The sequence below is a fragment of the Plectropomus leopardus genome, chromosome 11 (assembly GCF_008729295.1).
Source record: "Plectropomus leopardus isolate mb chromosome 11, YSFRI_Pleo_2.0, whole genome shotgun sequence".
In the NCBI taxonomy this organism is placed as follows: Eukaryota; Metazoa; Chordata; class Actinopteri; order Perciformes; family Serranidae; genus Plectropomus; species Plectropomus leopardus.
Window position 1 is genome coordinate 6,563,154 of NC_056473.1, and position 14,933 is coordinate 6,578,086.

Here is a 14,933-nt window from a genome sequence, read left to right on the forward strand (position 1 = left end):
AGTGGCCTGAATAAAGGCTGGCAGAGACTGTGTGATCCGGGACAGTAGGCTGACCTCACTCACTGTTTGATTTTAGGGGAACAAAAAGGACGAGCTGATAAAAAACAAAACTGGCAACATGGCTGTGGCGGGCTGCACGAAATGCATTAAATATATGTTATTTTTCTTTAATTTTATTTTCTGGGTGAGTTGAAAACATTTTACTCTGAAGTTTTGAATTTTCGCCGTTGATGGTTTCTGCTTTGTTAAAACTTTCTCTCTCTTCTTGTTGTTTGATGATGCGGCTGCACGTTTGCACATCTGTGTAGCTCAGGGCTTAAAGTTCATAAATGATAGATCCTGGAGGAGATGCACAGAGTTTCCCACCCGGCTGTAGTAATTATGCTGCTGTCTTTGAGAAAAGAGCAGCATCAGTAGAAAAGGCACAGCTCAAAATACTTTGTCCAGATGAAATGCTTCCATTAACGCTTATTTTATGCGTGGCCGAGCACCAGTGCAAGGTGGCTGAGAGGAGCACACCACTATGGCTGGGCTTCCTGCTTTGAGTCATTCTTTTTTTTCCCCTCCAATCTTGTACATGAACTCTGCTTTTGGTCTATTGTTTAATTGAATTAACTTGTGTTTATTTTAATCAAATTCTCCAGACAAGAGGGTACGATTTCTGGTGTTTTTCTGGTGGAACACTATTCAAAATTTCCCCTAGTGTTGGATGATTTCCAGCTATTTTAAGCAGTCTGGTTCCCCTCAGATTAAACACAAATAAAGAAGGAGATTGGAAAGGACAACTAGAGTTTCTGGGGGAGGGGAGAGCTATTTTCCCTCCTTTGTTTGTACCTGGTCACCAGACTTTGGCATTTGCTGCCTTTGACCTTTAAAGAACTCTGGAAAACCCCTCATCTGATTTGGCAGTTCTGATATCAATTTGTTCAACATTCACTCTTTAAACTGAACTGAGACTGTGTCTTATTTTCTCAAAAAGTTATTTCAGTGTAAGGATTACTGCAGCTGTCTGCATTTCACACTTTATTACATCCCATCAGACTTCCTGCAGATGCGACCTGTTCACTTGTGGCATTGCACAGTCAGAACCGATCGATATTTTCGTATGAATTTCCGTGTGGTTTTGTCTGCACAGAGCAGTCATCTTTTTTTAGATAAGTCATCATATCCTGGACGTGCCACACTTGATGGAGTGTTTCCTCTGTCGGTTTTGCAGCCGTGCCTGTCACCGTGAAAACTTTGAGCCCTCTCTTCCTCGTTTTGCTATTTTTCATGCTGAGGATTGGGTTTCCTGTTTCTTGGAGAACAATGGAATGCTGTCATGTCATATAAACACTGGCATAAAGTAAGAAGTATCAGCATTTCAACAATCAAATGCACTGATCTTTCAGCTCCATCAGCTTTCACATGATAACATTTGCACCGGGATGTTTCTGCTTTATTAGATATAGAATAGAGGGGAGATCAAGGGAGATAACGTTGGAAAACAAAGTTTGTGAGCTGGCTTTAAACAATGTAGTAAGGACGTGGTCTGTGCCGGAGGTCACTGAGGTGTCAGGATGTCCTTTCATCGTTTCCCTGAAAGGACAGCGGACGTTCACAGAAATGAACACAGAGAAACATTAGCAGAAAGGTGCAGACTCTGATTTGATCTGAACAGAGTCAGGCTTTGTGCACTCTCCCTTGATGGGTCTTTAAAAATCAAAATGTCTTAAAAATTGATAACTACAGGTTTGTTTTAATATTCAAGCTAATATCTCTCTTTAATATCAGGCATTTTAAGTGTCTCTGATCCTCTCTGAGGTTTTACCAAAGTAAAGAAAAATGAAAGAAAATCATTTAAACCTCTTTGTCTTTGGGACAGCTGGCTGGAGGTGTGATCTTAGGAGTGGCCCTGTGGCTCCGCCATGACAGTCAAACCAGCAACCTTCTCATACTCCAGTTTGAAGGCCACCAGGCACCAGGCACCTTCTACATCAGTGAGTACTCAACAGTAGACTTTCACGATCACTCCATACATTATTTCAGAGTAGACTTGAAAACACGTTTTCCATATTTTCATCATGACATTGCTGGATTCATTTTTCATGGCTGAAAGCCGTTTACATTTCACTCTTCAATGCAAAATGTCTCCTGGGTGTAGTGGCCTCATTTTGGCCACACACAGGGTGGACAAAAGAAGTACATCTTACAATATGACAATATACAGACACCCCCCCCCCCCCCACCCCGGGATTTTGCTGTTTATTTTGGGATCCTTGTGCTATAAAAAATGTTTTAAATAACTACTTGAATTTGTGATTTATACTACACTTATGTTACAACTAGCCATATTTAATCCTACTCACGTTAAGTCTTTCAACTCTTGCAATAGATCTGGACTCACCATTCTCAGGCATGATGTGGCTCAGCCATTCTCAGTTGTGTTTAGTGGTGTTTAGTGTTAGAAAAGTAGCTGTCAATGGATGTTGTTTGTGGTCCACAACGACATAACAGAAAAACAGTTTACCCCCGCTTTCGCCCAAAACATATTGCGTTGCACAGTGTTTGGTGGTCATTTTTTGTCTGTAAATGTGAGACATTTTGTTGCACATGTCTGCGTCTTCATAAGCACAAACATGGAGTTTTGGTGTTGTAATGAAGGGGGCAGCTACGATTGGTGAAACTCACGACAATGACAGGTCAAATTTGCAGAAGAGTTAAAGTGATTGGACAAACTGGTCATGCAGAATTCATAGGAATAGGTTACATTTTTGTAAAAGGTCCAATTTGTGGAATTTAGGGGGGTGTATTGGCAAAGATGGAATAAAATATTCTTAACAATGTTGTCATTTGTTTAAAATCACCAGAAACTGAGAATTGTTGTGTTTTTGTTACCTTAAGGAGCCATTCATATATACATACGGAGTGGGTTCTCTTGCATGGAGTTCACCATGTTCTTTCAGTAGTTCTAGATGGTTCCAATTGTGTTTTTGCAACAGCCGCTGTAGTTCTCCTACATGCATGACACATGGGAAAAGTTTCAGTTGGTTGCAATCTGCAGCCTCAACACTAGATGCCACTAAATCTACACACTGGACCTTTGATTGTTGTGATCGCAACATTGCAACATCCTGAAGGGGCTAAATATAATACAGTCACCAACTATGATAGACCAAACTATGGGCAAAAAAATACCATAAATATCAACTCCTGTCAACAGAGAAATTATAGTCTACACAAAATAAGTGTTTATTTCAGGGCTACGATATAAATGTGATCTTAATTTATTCACTTCCTGTAAGCCGCTTGGTCATCTTCTTGCATCCCACCCATTTTCTCATAGGTGTCCTCGAGACACTACTTTTTCCTCTGGTGCTCCTTTCTGGAGCTCGAACAGAGTGATGAAAGTTAACTAACTGATAGAAATGCCTGTCTTTTACACTCAGCTTGAACCACAAGGGTCCAGAAATAGAAGGAGCGGCTTGACCTCCACAAAAAAAAGACCAGGAAACAGGACCTGCGTACATCCGCAGCGTGACTTTAGAGTGGCACAGCCGGCATCCACACCTCAGTGTTTTTTGCTCAGCTGTCACTCTGGTGACCACATACTGTAGGTGATGTTTTCTGAGTCAGATAAATATACGTGTTTATGATTTCAGACTGGAGCTTCTTTCAAGAGACAGGCCAGATGTTTCAGACAGATGTTTGGGACATATGTGGGCTCTGGGAGAAGGACCCCTGAGCATGGTGCTCAAATAAAGCAATCACATGCCTTCTGTTGCTCGCAATTGAGAGTATTTGATTGTCAGGAATTTTCAGGAATTTAATGCAGTACAGCATGTTGTCTCTATGTCTTTTCAAAAGTAGTAATAATACCAACTTTATTTATATAGAACCTTTTGAAACGATGTTATTAAGTTCAATAACAATACCAAAGCTAATAACAACATGTACAAGATATAAACAAGGTAAACAGTATTAGAAAAGTAACAATAAATACCATCAGTTAACCTCTTGAAACCTGAGCAAAACAAGACATGACCCAAACAAGACATGACCCAAAAAAGTTGCAAATAGATTATCTGAAATTAAGCAAAAAAAATTTTTTTTAAATAAATAATTAAAAAAGTCCTGAAAAAATGTATTTATTTCACATATGTTATTATAATTCTTTATGTAACAGAATTTGAAATATAAAATTATTATGATTTAAATATAGGGTTTTTTTGGGACATTTTCCCCTATTCTTATTTCTGATACTTTTCTAATAATCCTCACCCTCTTTTTTTTAGAAAAAAAATTTCGGACATTTTTTTTCTTGCCAAGGTTGTCATTTCCCTCTTTTGCAGAAATCAAGCTAATCTACTTAGGTTTCAAAAAGCCGACTAGCTTGTGAAAGACATCTGAACATGGAACAAAAAAACTGATGTCGATGCAGGTTTTTAAAGGGTTAAGAAAAGGCCAAACGATAAATATAAGTTTTAAAAAGAGTTCAATGAGTTTGCCTGCCTGAGATCCCCGGGCAGTGAGTTCCACAGCTGAGGGGCCCTGATAGCAAAAGCTCTGTCACCTTCAGTGATGAGATTTTGGAACCATTAGGAGAGCTCTGTGGGAGGATCTCAGGCAGCAATCAGGCTCGTGTGAAGTTAACAAATCACAGATAGAGACGGCAGCCTGACTATCCAAGGCTTTAAAAACAAGCCATAAAATCTTAAAGTCAATTCTAAAACTCACAGGGAACCAGTGAAGGGCTGCAAGGATTGGTGTGATGCGGTCACTTCTCTTGGTATGAGTTAAAAGCCCGGCAACTGCATTTTGGATAAGTTGCATCGTTTGGATATTACGCTTGCTTATGCCACAATAAAGTGCATTACAATTATCAAGTCTGGAGGAAATAACGGGTGCCCAATAGCTCACCTGGTATAGCAGGCACCTCACCTTACATAGGCTATGTCCTTGCCACAGCAACCGGGGTTTCAATTCCACCCTGTGCCCTTTGATGCATGTCATCCCCTCTCTCTCCTCCTTTCATGCTACAGCTGTCCTATCAGAATCAAGGCATGAAAAGCCTTAAAAAAATAATCTCATGAAAAAAAGTCAGGAAGAAATAAAAGCTTGGATCACCCTTTCTATATCTGAACAGGAGTGAAATGACCTGATCTGCGTTTCATGTCACGGTTGGGCAAAACAAGACTGCACCACTTTAGTTACCCCGACCCCATGAGCATGGTGCACATGGTCAGAGTGTTTGACCGTCAGGGATTTTCAGGAATTGAATGCAGCACAGCATGTTCTTTCTATGTCTTTGTTAAAGTACTGGCCAGCTTGAGGAATACATGCCTCAGTTTATGCTCCCTGCATGAGCTAAAGTCATAAATCATCATGTTTCCTTCACTGGCCTTAGCAATCCACAGATTGGCTCTAAAACCTGCAATACATGATGTGATTTAAACATTTCAAAGGTCCGTCATCTGGGGCTGTTGTGGTGGTGAACTCCAGTGAGCCCATTAATTTACATTCGGGCTCCTGCTGCTCTCCCATACTTACCCCTCAGTAAGTATACAGAGCGAATGTGAGCCCGTGCTTTTTATAGAGCTAAAGGACACTCGTGATTTTAAAGGCAGGGCGGCAAGAGAGGCCCACCCAAGCGAGATCAAGGGACTTTTTTTTCTTTTTTCACCCTCCCTTGAACATACGCCCTTGCATAATTCAAATAACCTTGTACATCTGCACATTACCCTTCAAATTAGAGTTTGGAGTGGATGTTTTTAGCATGCTGGCACACCAAAGTGGTATTTATGTAAGACTGAAAATACACTATCTCCTGCCTCTTAACCAGTGCCTGAAGGCATAATTGGTGGCAGTTGTCATAAGTCTGGTCCTGTTAGTGCTCCAGCCTCTCACATACAGTACAGATTCTGTACAAGATGTTTCAGTGGCTTTACACTGTATGTATAATGCAGAGCTTCGGCCCAGTTTAATTTCTCTGCATTATTTCATAGCTGAAAGAAACCAGAAGGTTGTATTGTGGGTTAGCAGGCTGTGACGGAAGGATTTGATCTAAAACTGTTTATATCATTGTACACAAAGACGAACCGCTCCTCTAAAGCCTCACAGTTACTGAAACCTGCTCTGCTGATACTTAAATTGTCTAAACAGGAAATATCTAACATCTCCCACAAGAAAATAGCGATAAACAAAGATCTTTGGGGTCTCATGTACAACAATTCTGCTCCATTTTTCCACTATTAAAGCTGTTTATTAAAGTTCAGACAAGATGAATCAGTCAGCCTGAACTAAGTTAGCGGGGTGGATTCAAAGGTCTGGACCTAGTTTCTTTGTTCTCTGTGCTGGCATGCGAGAAAATATACATTTTCCTCCCAAATTCATCGTAACACAGAAACTGAGGCCATGTTTCGATGAGAATGGATGAAACAGAAAAGTCTTAACTTTGGGATTTAAAAAAAAAATCTGTATATCTATTATATGATAACATTGTGAAAATGATCCTCGTGTACATGGATCCAAAAAACAACAGAAAAAGCTGTAGTGTGCATGCCAGGCCAGTAGTTGGCGGTATAACTGATGACACACCATCCACGCATTTCCAGTTTCCACGGCGACAGAGGCTGTTGTTTTCACAGGTTCAAATGTTTGCTTTTTTCAGGCCCCCAAAACGCGGTTGTCGAGTGAACGACAGACCAAAAGTTTACTGTTTCATGCAAGAACCACTGCAGTGTAAACGGCCCCTGAATCACAAATGGTCATTTGGTGATGAGATATTTATTCAAGCTGTACTAAAAAGTAAAGCGTAAAAACAACCAGTAGTGAGCTCTTGAGGTCCTAGTTGGCAGATTTTGTTACATTGCGTTTGGACAGATCCACACCAGCTGTTTTTTTTTCTTCTATCCTCAATGTTAAGCTGAGCTAATTAGCTCCAGCTTCATATTTAGCATACAATCATAACAGTGGTATCAATATTCTCTGACAGCCTTTGGCAAGAAAGTCATAAGCAAAAAAAAAAAAAAGTCTGTTTCTTTAAACTGCTGTCACTGCTTACAGATCAAATGGCAGTTCAGCCGTATACTGTGCACTCTCACCAATCATCTCTGAAATGTGAATGATTTTAAAGCTACAGACATTTTGTGTAACTTTAAATTCGCTGCAGGAGGTCGCTGTTAAAGACACAGTGCATGTCTGCTCAGCTCCTTTTGTTCCAAATCTTTCTGCTCATAAGCTGACAGGAGGAAATGTTTATACGAGGCCTTTTTAATGATTCATCCTCATCTCATCATTCATCATTTTGACACACAGTATGATTGGGTTCATCTCACTGTATTGGTATCTAGCTCTGACAGTGTGAACATGACTTCACTGACCTTTTTTTTTTTTTAAAGATACTAGCTGAGAAAAGTCCAAATGGGGCTTTTTGCCCCCTTCTTTTCCCCCCTCTGAGATAACACTGGGAGACAAGAAATAAATGAACTTCCCTGGTGGTATAAAATTGCCTGTCTCCCTTAAAGTCTCAATAGCCTTCAAACCTCAAAGGGTGTTGTCATAGTAATGGAAGGCAGTGGAAATAATGCCTGCTTTGCCGCATTGCCGGGTTACTGGCCCTGGTAGCTGCTTCTCACTTCAACAAAAACCTGAAAGAGAAAGAGAGGAGGGGGGATGATGGAGGAGGGCGCTGAGTTGAGACAGACGGAGAAAGAGAGAGTGGACATCGGGGTATGGGGAAAGGTTGTGCGTGATATGTGAGGTACAGTGTGAGGTGTTAGAGGCCCTCAGATGTAACTGAGTGAGAGTCTCTTACCGGGTCTGTCTGTCGTTTATGGATTGCTCTGTCAGGCTACATTAGAAGCAGCCTGCGTGTTTTATTCTCGTGTGAGTAAGAATAGAAACCCAGAAACAGACTGCTCCGAGTTTTCCTTAAAGCAGCGGTGTCGGAGAGTACCTACTCGGGCTGTACCAAGTGTAATTTTTTCACATTTGAAGCTTCTTTTGGGGTTTTTGAATGAAATTTCAAATGTCTTGCATCTTATTTTATGACGTTGTTGCCCTAAAGAAATAAATAAAACATCCTCATCATGAATTAAGAAATTCATCTCTTAAATAACACTCTTTATTCAGTCAGCTGTCTTTAATAAATACATGTAATTTATTTTTTAGATTGCTGTTGGCTGTTCCATTAATACAAGTGCATGCCTCCCATCTTCTTAATAATAAACTTACAGAGTGAAAACAAAGACAAACTAACTAATACATACAACTTAAATGAAACTATTACACTCAGTTCAGTCTTTCCAAAAAGTCATCAGGACACTGTAAGAGATTTTTGGGTCTCCGTTATTTGAATGAAACCTCTTAAGAAGTAAAGAGAGGAAATCTCTGTTTGGTGAATCTCCTGAGAACCTTAGACATGTCTGAAACATGATAACGTGCCCCAACTAACTTTTTTTCTAAGGGAATAAAATGTTGGGAGACACTCTTTATTTTTCTCTTTTACTTCTTTATTTTTACCTTTTAGTTAATAAGATAGAAAACTATTTAACCCTTTTAAACCTGAGCAAACCGGTTTTAATTCTTTTAAAACATGAGGAGAAGGCAACAAGCAACTAAACAACACATGGCCCAAAAATGAGCAAAAAGTAAATTACCTTAAAATATGCAAAAAAGTAAAACAAACAAGGAAATTACATGGAAAAAAGTACTGAATAAAATGTATGTATTTTATATACTTTATCATACTTTTTCTGTATCAAAATTTTAAATGTAATATTATTTGATGAATTTATTTTTAATATAGTTTTTGGACATTTTCTCTGTGTTTTGGATCCTTTTCTGATTTTTTAAAAAAGGTTACAAGGACATTACCTGACAAAAATGCCCTACAAAGTCCTGAGAAAATGTATTAATGTAATATATTTTTTTAAATTTCTATTTTTATTATATTTTTCTAATATTTCTTTCTGTAACATAATTTGAAATATAAAATCATTATAATGTTAAATATAGTTTTCTGGATATTTTTCCCTCTTTTTGAATACTTTCCTTATTATCTTCCCCTCTTTTTTTAGAACTCATTACTTTTTTTTCCCAGAATTCAAACCAATCTACTCAGGTTTCAAAAGTTTAAAGAGCTTGTGAAAGACAGCTGAACGCATCACAAGAAAACCATTGATCCAGGTTTCAAAGGGTTAAATAAAGTCTTTCTTTCAGTTGTGACCTGATCAAGAAGGCAGCAAAGAAATACGTTGAATGCACATTGATTAAATGCAGTATATACATTAAAATACAAAACAATACATCTCAAGTGATTCCGAGTAAAAACTACTGTCCGTGCATCAATCATCAATAATGTATTTAACTCTGTTTCATAAACTGATTGTGTTTTTTATTAAAAACCTAATTTGAAAAGTAACTAGTAAAGTGAAGTAGAATCAAATGGAAATACTCAAGAAAAGCACAAGTACCTCATAATTGTATTTAAGTATTTGGTTTCCACACCGGCTGAAAGCATTTTATTTTTAAGCTGTTTTATTGTCAGACAGAGTTTGCTGTGGCTCTGCTCGTGCTGCTAAAGACAGCATGAACTCATTAAGATTTTTAAACTAACTGCAGCTCCTCTGACACTCAGTTTATTCATGAACGTTATTGATTTTATTCATTCCTGTTGGAGCAGAGCCACCTGACCTTTTAACCTCTGCGGCACCAACCCTTCCTGTAATCACGCTGATGGGAAGACAAAGGAGCTGATTACAGGAATATGTATTTTGGCCTGCAAATATAGGTGACACATTTTGTTGCTGAAAGTTTCAAATTTCAGTCATTACCTGGGAAACAGCAGTTGAAAAAAAACGCTCACCTTAAGGTTAGTGTTGTAGCTGTCTTAACTCGATCACCATCAGTACATAAAGATGAGAAAGTGCCAACAAAAAAAAAAAAAGAAATAGCCAGAATTAAATGTGTTCATGTCATCAAGTGCAACTCTGTGCTTTAAATTAAACTTATCGTACAGCCAGTACAACAGATATTTCTTTCACCTTCACTCTGAGTCCTGAACGTTTGAACAGAAGCCAGACCGCTGCTGTAACTGGAGCTTTATTGCTATTCATTGACTTTTCCTGCAGCAGCACTACCTGCACTGTTGCACCCTTTTGTTTGCCATTAAAAGTTGTATTCATGTCATCACTATAGAAAATGGCCAAAAATAGATTTTTAAAGGTTAATACATTGCTCAAGCTCTTTCAGACTTCACTTTTATATCAGATTAATCACACAAAGACGCGTGTATGTGGGTGGGTGTGTGTTCACATAGTTCCCGGTGTTTCCTGGGGCAGGATAATGCTCGGGGTCAGGGGTCGCTGCAGAGGGGGTTTGTGGGGGGTTGGGGGTGTCTGGAAGGCATTTCCTGGCCTGACAGATGAACACACTCAGCTCTCTCCCTCTCTCTCTCAGGATCTGGGGGCTGTTAATCTCCAGGATGTCAATAATGTCATGTCATCCTACAGGGACGATGCAGGAAGTCCATGAACAAACAATGTGCGGATCAATGAATCACATCACTGCGGTGACACTGCTGCCCCCCAGTGGTGCAGAGGACACAATGCCACCATGATGAACTGCATTTCTTAAACATTTATAAACCTGAGCAAATTGGCTTTATTCCATTCAAAAACACAGGAAACAGACAATGAACAAATTAAGATGAAGTGTTCCTCAAAATTTGTAAAACAAAAAAAAAAAACAAGAAAAAAAACAAATAAAATTATAAAAAACTATTGTAACTGGTATAATATAATAAATAAAAATAAAATGCAAAAACAGAAAGTTCCTGGAAAAAATGTACCAATTATTATTTTATTTTATTTTATTTTATTTTTTTTATTTTATTTTATTTTATTTTATTTTATTTTATTTTATTTTATTTTATTTTTTTTATTTTATTTTATTTTGCCAATTGTCGGTCATTTCTTGCCAAGTTGTTCATTGCTTTTTATCTCATGTTTTGTTTTGTTTTGTTTTGTTTTTTTCCAAAACACTTTGGGTTTTAGAGCTTAAAATAGCACAAGAAAATAAATGTCCACCTGGGTGTTAAGGGGTTGATTCTCCCGTATGATGGATTCCTGTTGTCTCTATGTTTACAGGTGTGTACATACTGATCGCTGTCGGGGCTGTGATGATGCTCGTGGGCTTCCTCGGTTGTTACGGTGCCATTCAAGAATCTCAGTGCCTGTTGGGGACAGTGAGTATCTGGCAGGGACTCTTCTTCTGTCTGAATTCACTCATTGAAGATACACTGAGCCTGAAAACATGAATGATTTCTTTTTTTCGTTTCCTCAGTTCTTCTTCTTCCTGGTGATCCTCTTTGCTTGTGAAGTGGCTGCAGCGATGTGGGGGTTCATGAACAGGGACACAGTAAGCAGCACATACACAAACCTGCCGCTGAATGTTTGACGTTTGCATTGAATTTCCACCTCTGCTCCAGTGAACCTGCTCTGTTTATTGTCGTTTCTGAATCAAAGATCTCCAAAGAACTCATCAACTTCTACGACTCGGCGTACATTAAAGCTGTGGACGTCTCAGGCTCTCCCAGCAAAGACTCTGCCATCAAGGTGCTGAGTGCTTTCCACACTACGGTACGTCATGGTGTCAACATCTTCACTTCACTGTTGTTTTGATGTGTGTGTAAGCCATCCAAATCTATTTTGATTATGTGTTATGTGGAGTGAGTGACCTCTTGTTTCTCTGTGGCCCCTCCAGCTCGACTGCTGTGGTAAAGGAGACGACACTGTTCTCTTCAAACAAGTTGTCGGCACTTTGTGTCCCACAAAGACTGCAGAAGATTTTCTGAAATCTCAGGTATACACAAATTTACAGTGAACAAAACATCTGCATAATACCTGATGCAGAAGGGTTTTTTTTAATTGTTTTTTTTTTTTTTTTACTGTCTGTAAAATATGCAGAATAGACAGGAAATTAACTTTTTATTGGCAGAGGCAGAGCCCGAAGGGCTTCTGGGTTTTTAAAACACTTTCAACTTAATGACATTTAAATATCTATACATGCTCATCTTGCTTTCCCAACTGTGCTTTTACCTAAAATTTAATATACATGATAAAGAAAGAAAGAAAGAAAGAAAGAAAGAAAGAAAGAAAGAAAGAAAGAAAGAAAGAAAGAAAAAGAAAGAAATATATTGTAATTAAGAAGATGTTCTTCAGTTGGCTTAATATTCAGTTCTGAGTATGAAAGATCACATTTACTTAACATTTTTGGGATCTTTGATTTGTTATTAAGGCAGTGCAGATTATTATGGGATTGATTCAAATGTCCCAGATTTGTCAGCAAAAGATTCATTTCTCTATAGACAATCTCTCTGTAGACAATAATGAAAACAAAAAACAAAGGCGCTCTGTCTTCTGGTGAAATAATCTCATATATTTCTTCCTGCAGAGGCAATCTAACAGACCAGCACATATTGACTCATGGTCTTCTTCAGTGTTTTTGTTCCCATGGTTGTCTGCATTATTTTGAGACTGCCGTGATCTGGTTGTTTGTTTGGTTTTTTTTTTAAATAGTGAAATAATCAGACCATTTTTGCCCTTTTTTAGGTGGGAGGAGTGAAAATTAGTCATACTCAACATTTGTTGTGCTGTAGTCATCGTGTTTGTTTTAGGCACTGCATTATCTCAAATGGCCTGACAAATAGCGTATATAGCTGTCCTAAATGGGAAAATAATGTCTCTGGGGGAGGACCCCTTTAGGTCTGGGCTGAGCTCCAAAAGTTTCCAACATGTGGCTCCACCCTTGTTTATGAGCATCTTTAGAAAGAGGGATAGATGTAACTTTCAAATTTTATGACAGTTGCAACTTCAACTTTGCAATTTCTCTTTGGATTGATTTATTAGAACATTTGATAAAATGTTAAGAAATGCAGCTGAATGTGAAACTGCAGATTGATTCTTAAGAAAAGGGAACTGGATGTCAAAAAAGAAAATGTATGTGGATTCCATTGTTTATTAACAGAGTATCATTTTTATGATGAATTTAAGATAGTATCAATGTGGCAAAAATATACACTGGTGAGACAATAAAAAATATTTTGCTATATGATTCATACTGTAATACATAACATTCGAGCACCTCTGGGTGCATTAGAGTAGACAATTGTGGACAATGTTTTAAATCAGTGAGCAGAGGTTGTTTTTGCAGCCCAGTCGCCAGAAGAAAATGTTGGCGTTGTACATTTCTGCAAACTGAGACATCATTACATAAGTTTAATTTGTAATGTATCAGCATTTAAAAAGTAATATTGTATAAAGATGTATAATGTGATGTGCAACATTGACCCAGAATGCTGGTACAGACTTTAATCCTTGCCGGTATTTATTTGCTAATAAATATAATATTACATAATTAAGCATTCAGAATTGTGTGGTCAGGGGCAGCTGATATTCAGCACTTTGTTTTGACAGCAGATGCAGCTCTCCATTACAAGTCATCCAGTACAGTGTGTGTGTGTGTGTGTGTGTGTGTGTGTGTATGTACAGTGTGAGGGCTAAAAAGGTATGGTTTATTAAACTGTTTTTGTTTCTGCCTCCTCCCAGAGCTGTCACGACAAACTGATCGAGCTGTTCTCTGACAAGCTCTACGTGATCGGTCTGGCTGCCTTGGTGGTTGCTGTCATCATGGTGAGTGTCAGAGCGAATCACTGCCGAACATTTCTCTCAAACTGCTTTTATCAGCTGCCATGAAACTTATTGAATTAAGCCGCTCTGTCTTTTTTTCCCATTTAGATCTTCGAGATGATCTTCACCATGGTGCTCTGCTGTGGGATCCGTAACAGCCCTGGAGTATACTAAAGAAATCAGCCGAGCATCAGCCTTTTATTTTATTATGTGTTTCTATGCATCAGCTCCTCTTTCTTCTGATTATAACATGTCAAGATGGATCTTTTTATTCTAGATTAAAAAATAGTTTTTAATATCGCTAATCCATCATCTTTCTTACACAGCAATTTAGCCTCTCTCAATCAGGTGTTCGTTATTTATCACTCTTCATATGAATCTTTTATACAAACAATGTGTTGTGAAATATTTCTCCGAGGTCATAATGCTGTTTTTAATGGATGTATAAATTGTATATATGCTTATCATTTGTTAATAACACTTTGGAGAGTGCATGTGTTCCCTGGTTGTTTGTGTCTCTGCAGTCTTTCAGTGTTATTATTTAAGCAGCAGGGTTTCAGTGGTCTGAGATGATGCGCTGTCTTACTCTAATGATTATCAGGATGACGAGTTGGCCTGTGTTTTTTTTAGTTGACTGTGTGTCTTTGAGCCTAATGAACCATCTTCATGCTGTCTCTTCTTTATTAACTTGTGAAACACCCGGCCTCAAATAAACAGTACTTACTCAACCTGTTTTAATAATGCTAATAAATTATGTCACCTTTCTTTTATTTTTTGGGTGGAGCATAACTAAGTGGTGTTTTTTAACCTTTTATTTTGATTGTGACTCCTTAAAGGGATAGTTCACCACAAAATCAAACATACATATTTTTCTATCTAGATTGTTTTAGTGTTAGTTGACAAGTGTTTGAGATATCGGCAGTAGAGATGTATGCCTTCTCTCCAATATAACGAAACTAGATGGTGCTCAGCTTGTGGTGTTTAAAGCACCAAAAGAAAAATACATTTGAAAAACTCAACAGCAATGTCTATTTTAGGGAATCATGACCCAGTTAATCAAAATAATACTCAGACCTTATTTTGAGGAGTTTGGTGTAGGAACCCCTACACCAAACTCTTTAGCTCATGTCTATAAGAAGCTCTTTAGCAGCTTCTTATAGACGGCTTCCCGTGACAGCGCAGGATGTAAACGTTAATGGCGTCTTCCTTGTCTGAGCTGTAATGTAACCTAGCAGTAAATGCACGTTTCCTTCTGTAGATTAT

General features: G+C 38.3%; 1 protein-coding gene across 1 annotated transcript; it reads left to right on the plus strand.

The window, feature by feature from the left end:
* The first annotated feature begins 2 nt into the window (after window positions 1-2).
* On the plus strand, window positions 3-14,441 carry LOC121950411 (CD81 antigen-like). Its single transcript, XM_042496401.1, has 8 exons — window positions 3-184; window positions 1,865-1,979; window positions 11,130-11,227; window positions 11,326-11,400; window positions 11,508-11,621; window positions 11,746-11,844; window positions 13,590-13,673; window positions 13,779-14,441. Exons 1-8 carry the CDS (start codon window positions 119-121, stop codon window positions 13,842-13,844), a joined length of 717 nt encoding a protein of 238 aa, XP_042352335.1. The 5' UTR covers window positions 3-118; the 3' UTR covers window positions 13,845-14,441.
* Window positions 14,442-14,933: the final 492 nt, after the last annotated feature.

Coding starts and splice junctions, on each gene's coding strand:
- LOC121950411 (XM_042496401.1), top strand. CDS start 119: ATGGCTGTGGCGGGCTGCACGAAATGCATTAAATATATGTTATTTTTC. Junction 185..1,864: donor TCTTTAATTTTATTTTCTGG/GTGAGTTGAAAA, acceptor TCTTTGGGACAG/CTGGCTGGAGGTGTGATCTT. Junction 11,622..11,745: donor TGAGTGCTTTCCACACTACG/GTACGTCATGGT, acceptor TGGCCCCTCCAG/CTCGACTGCTGTGGTAAAGG.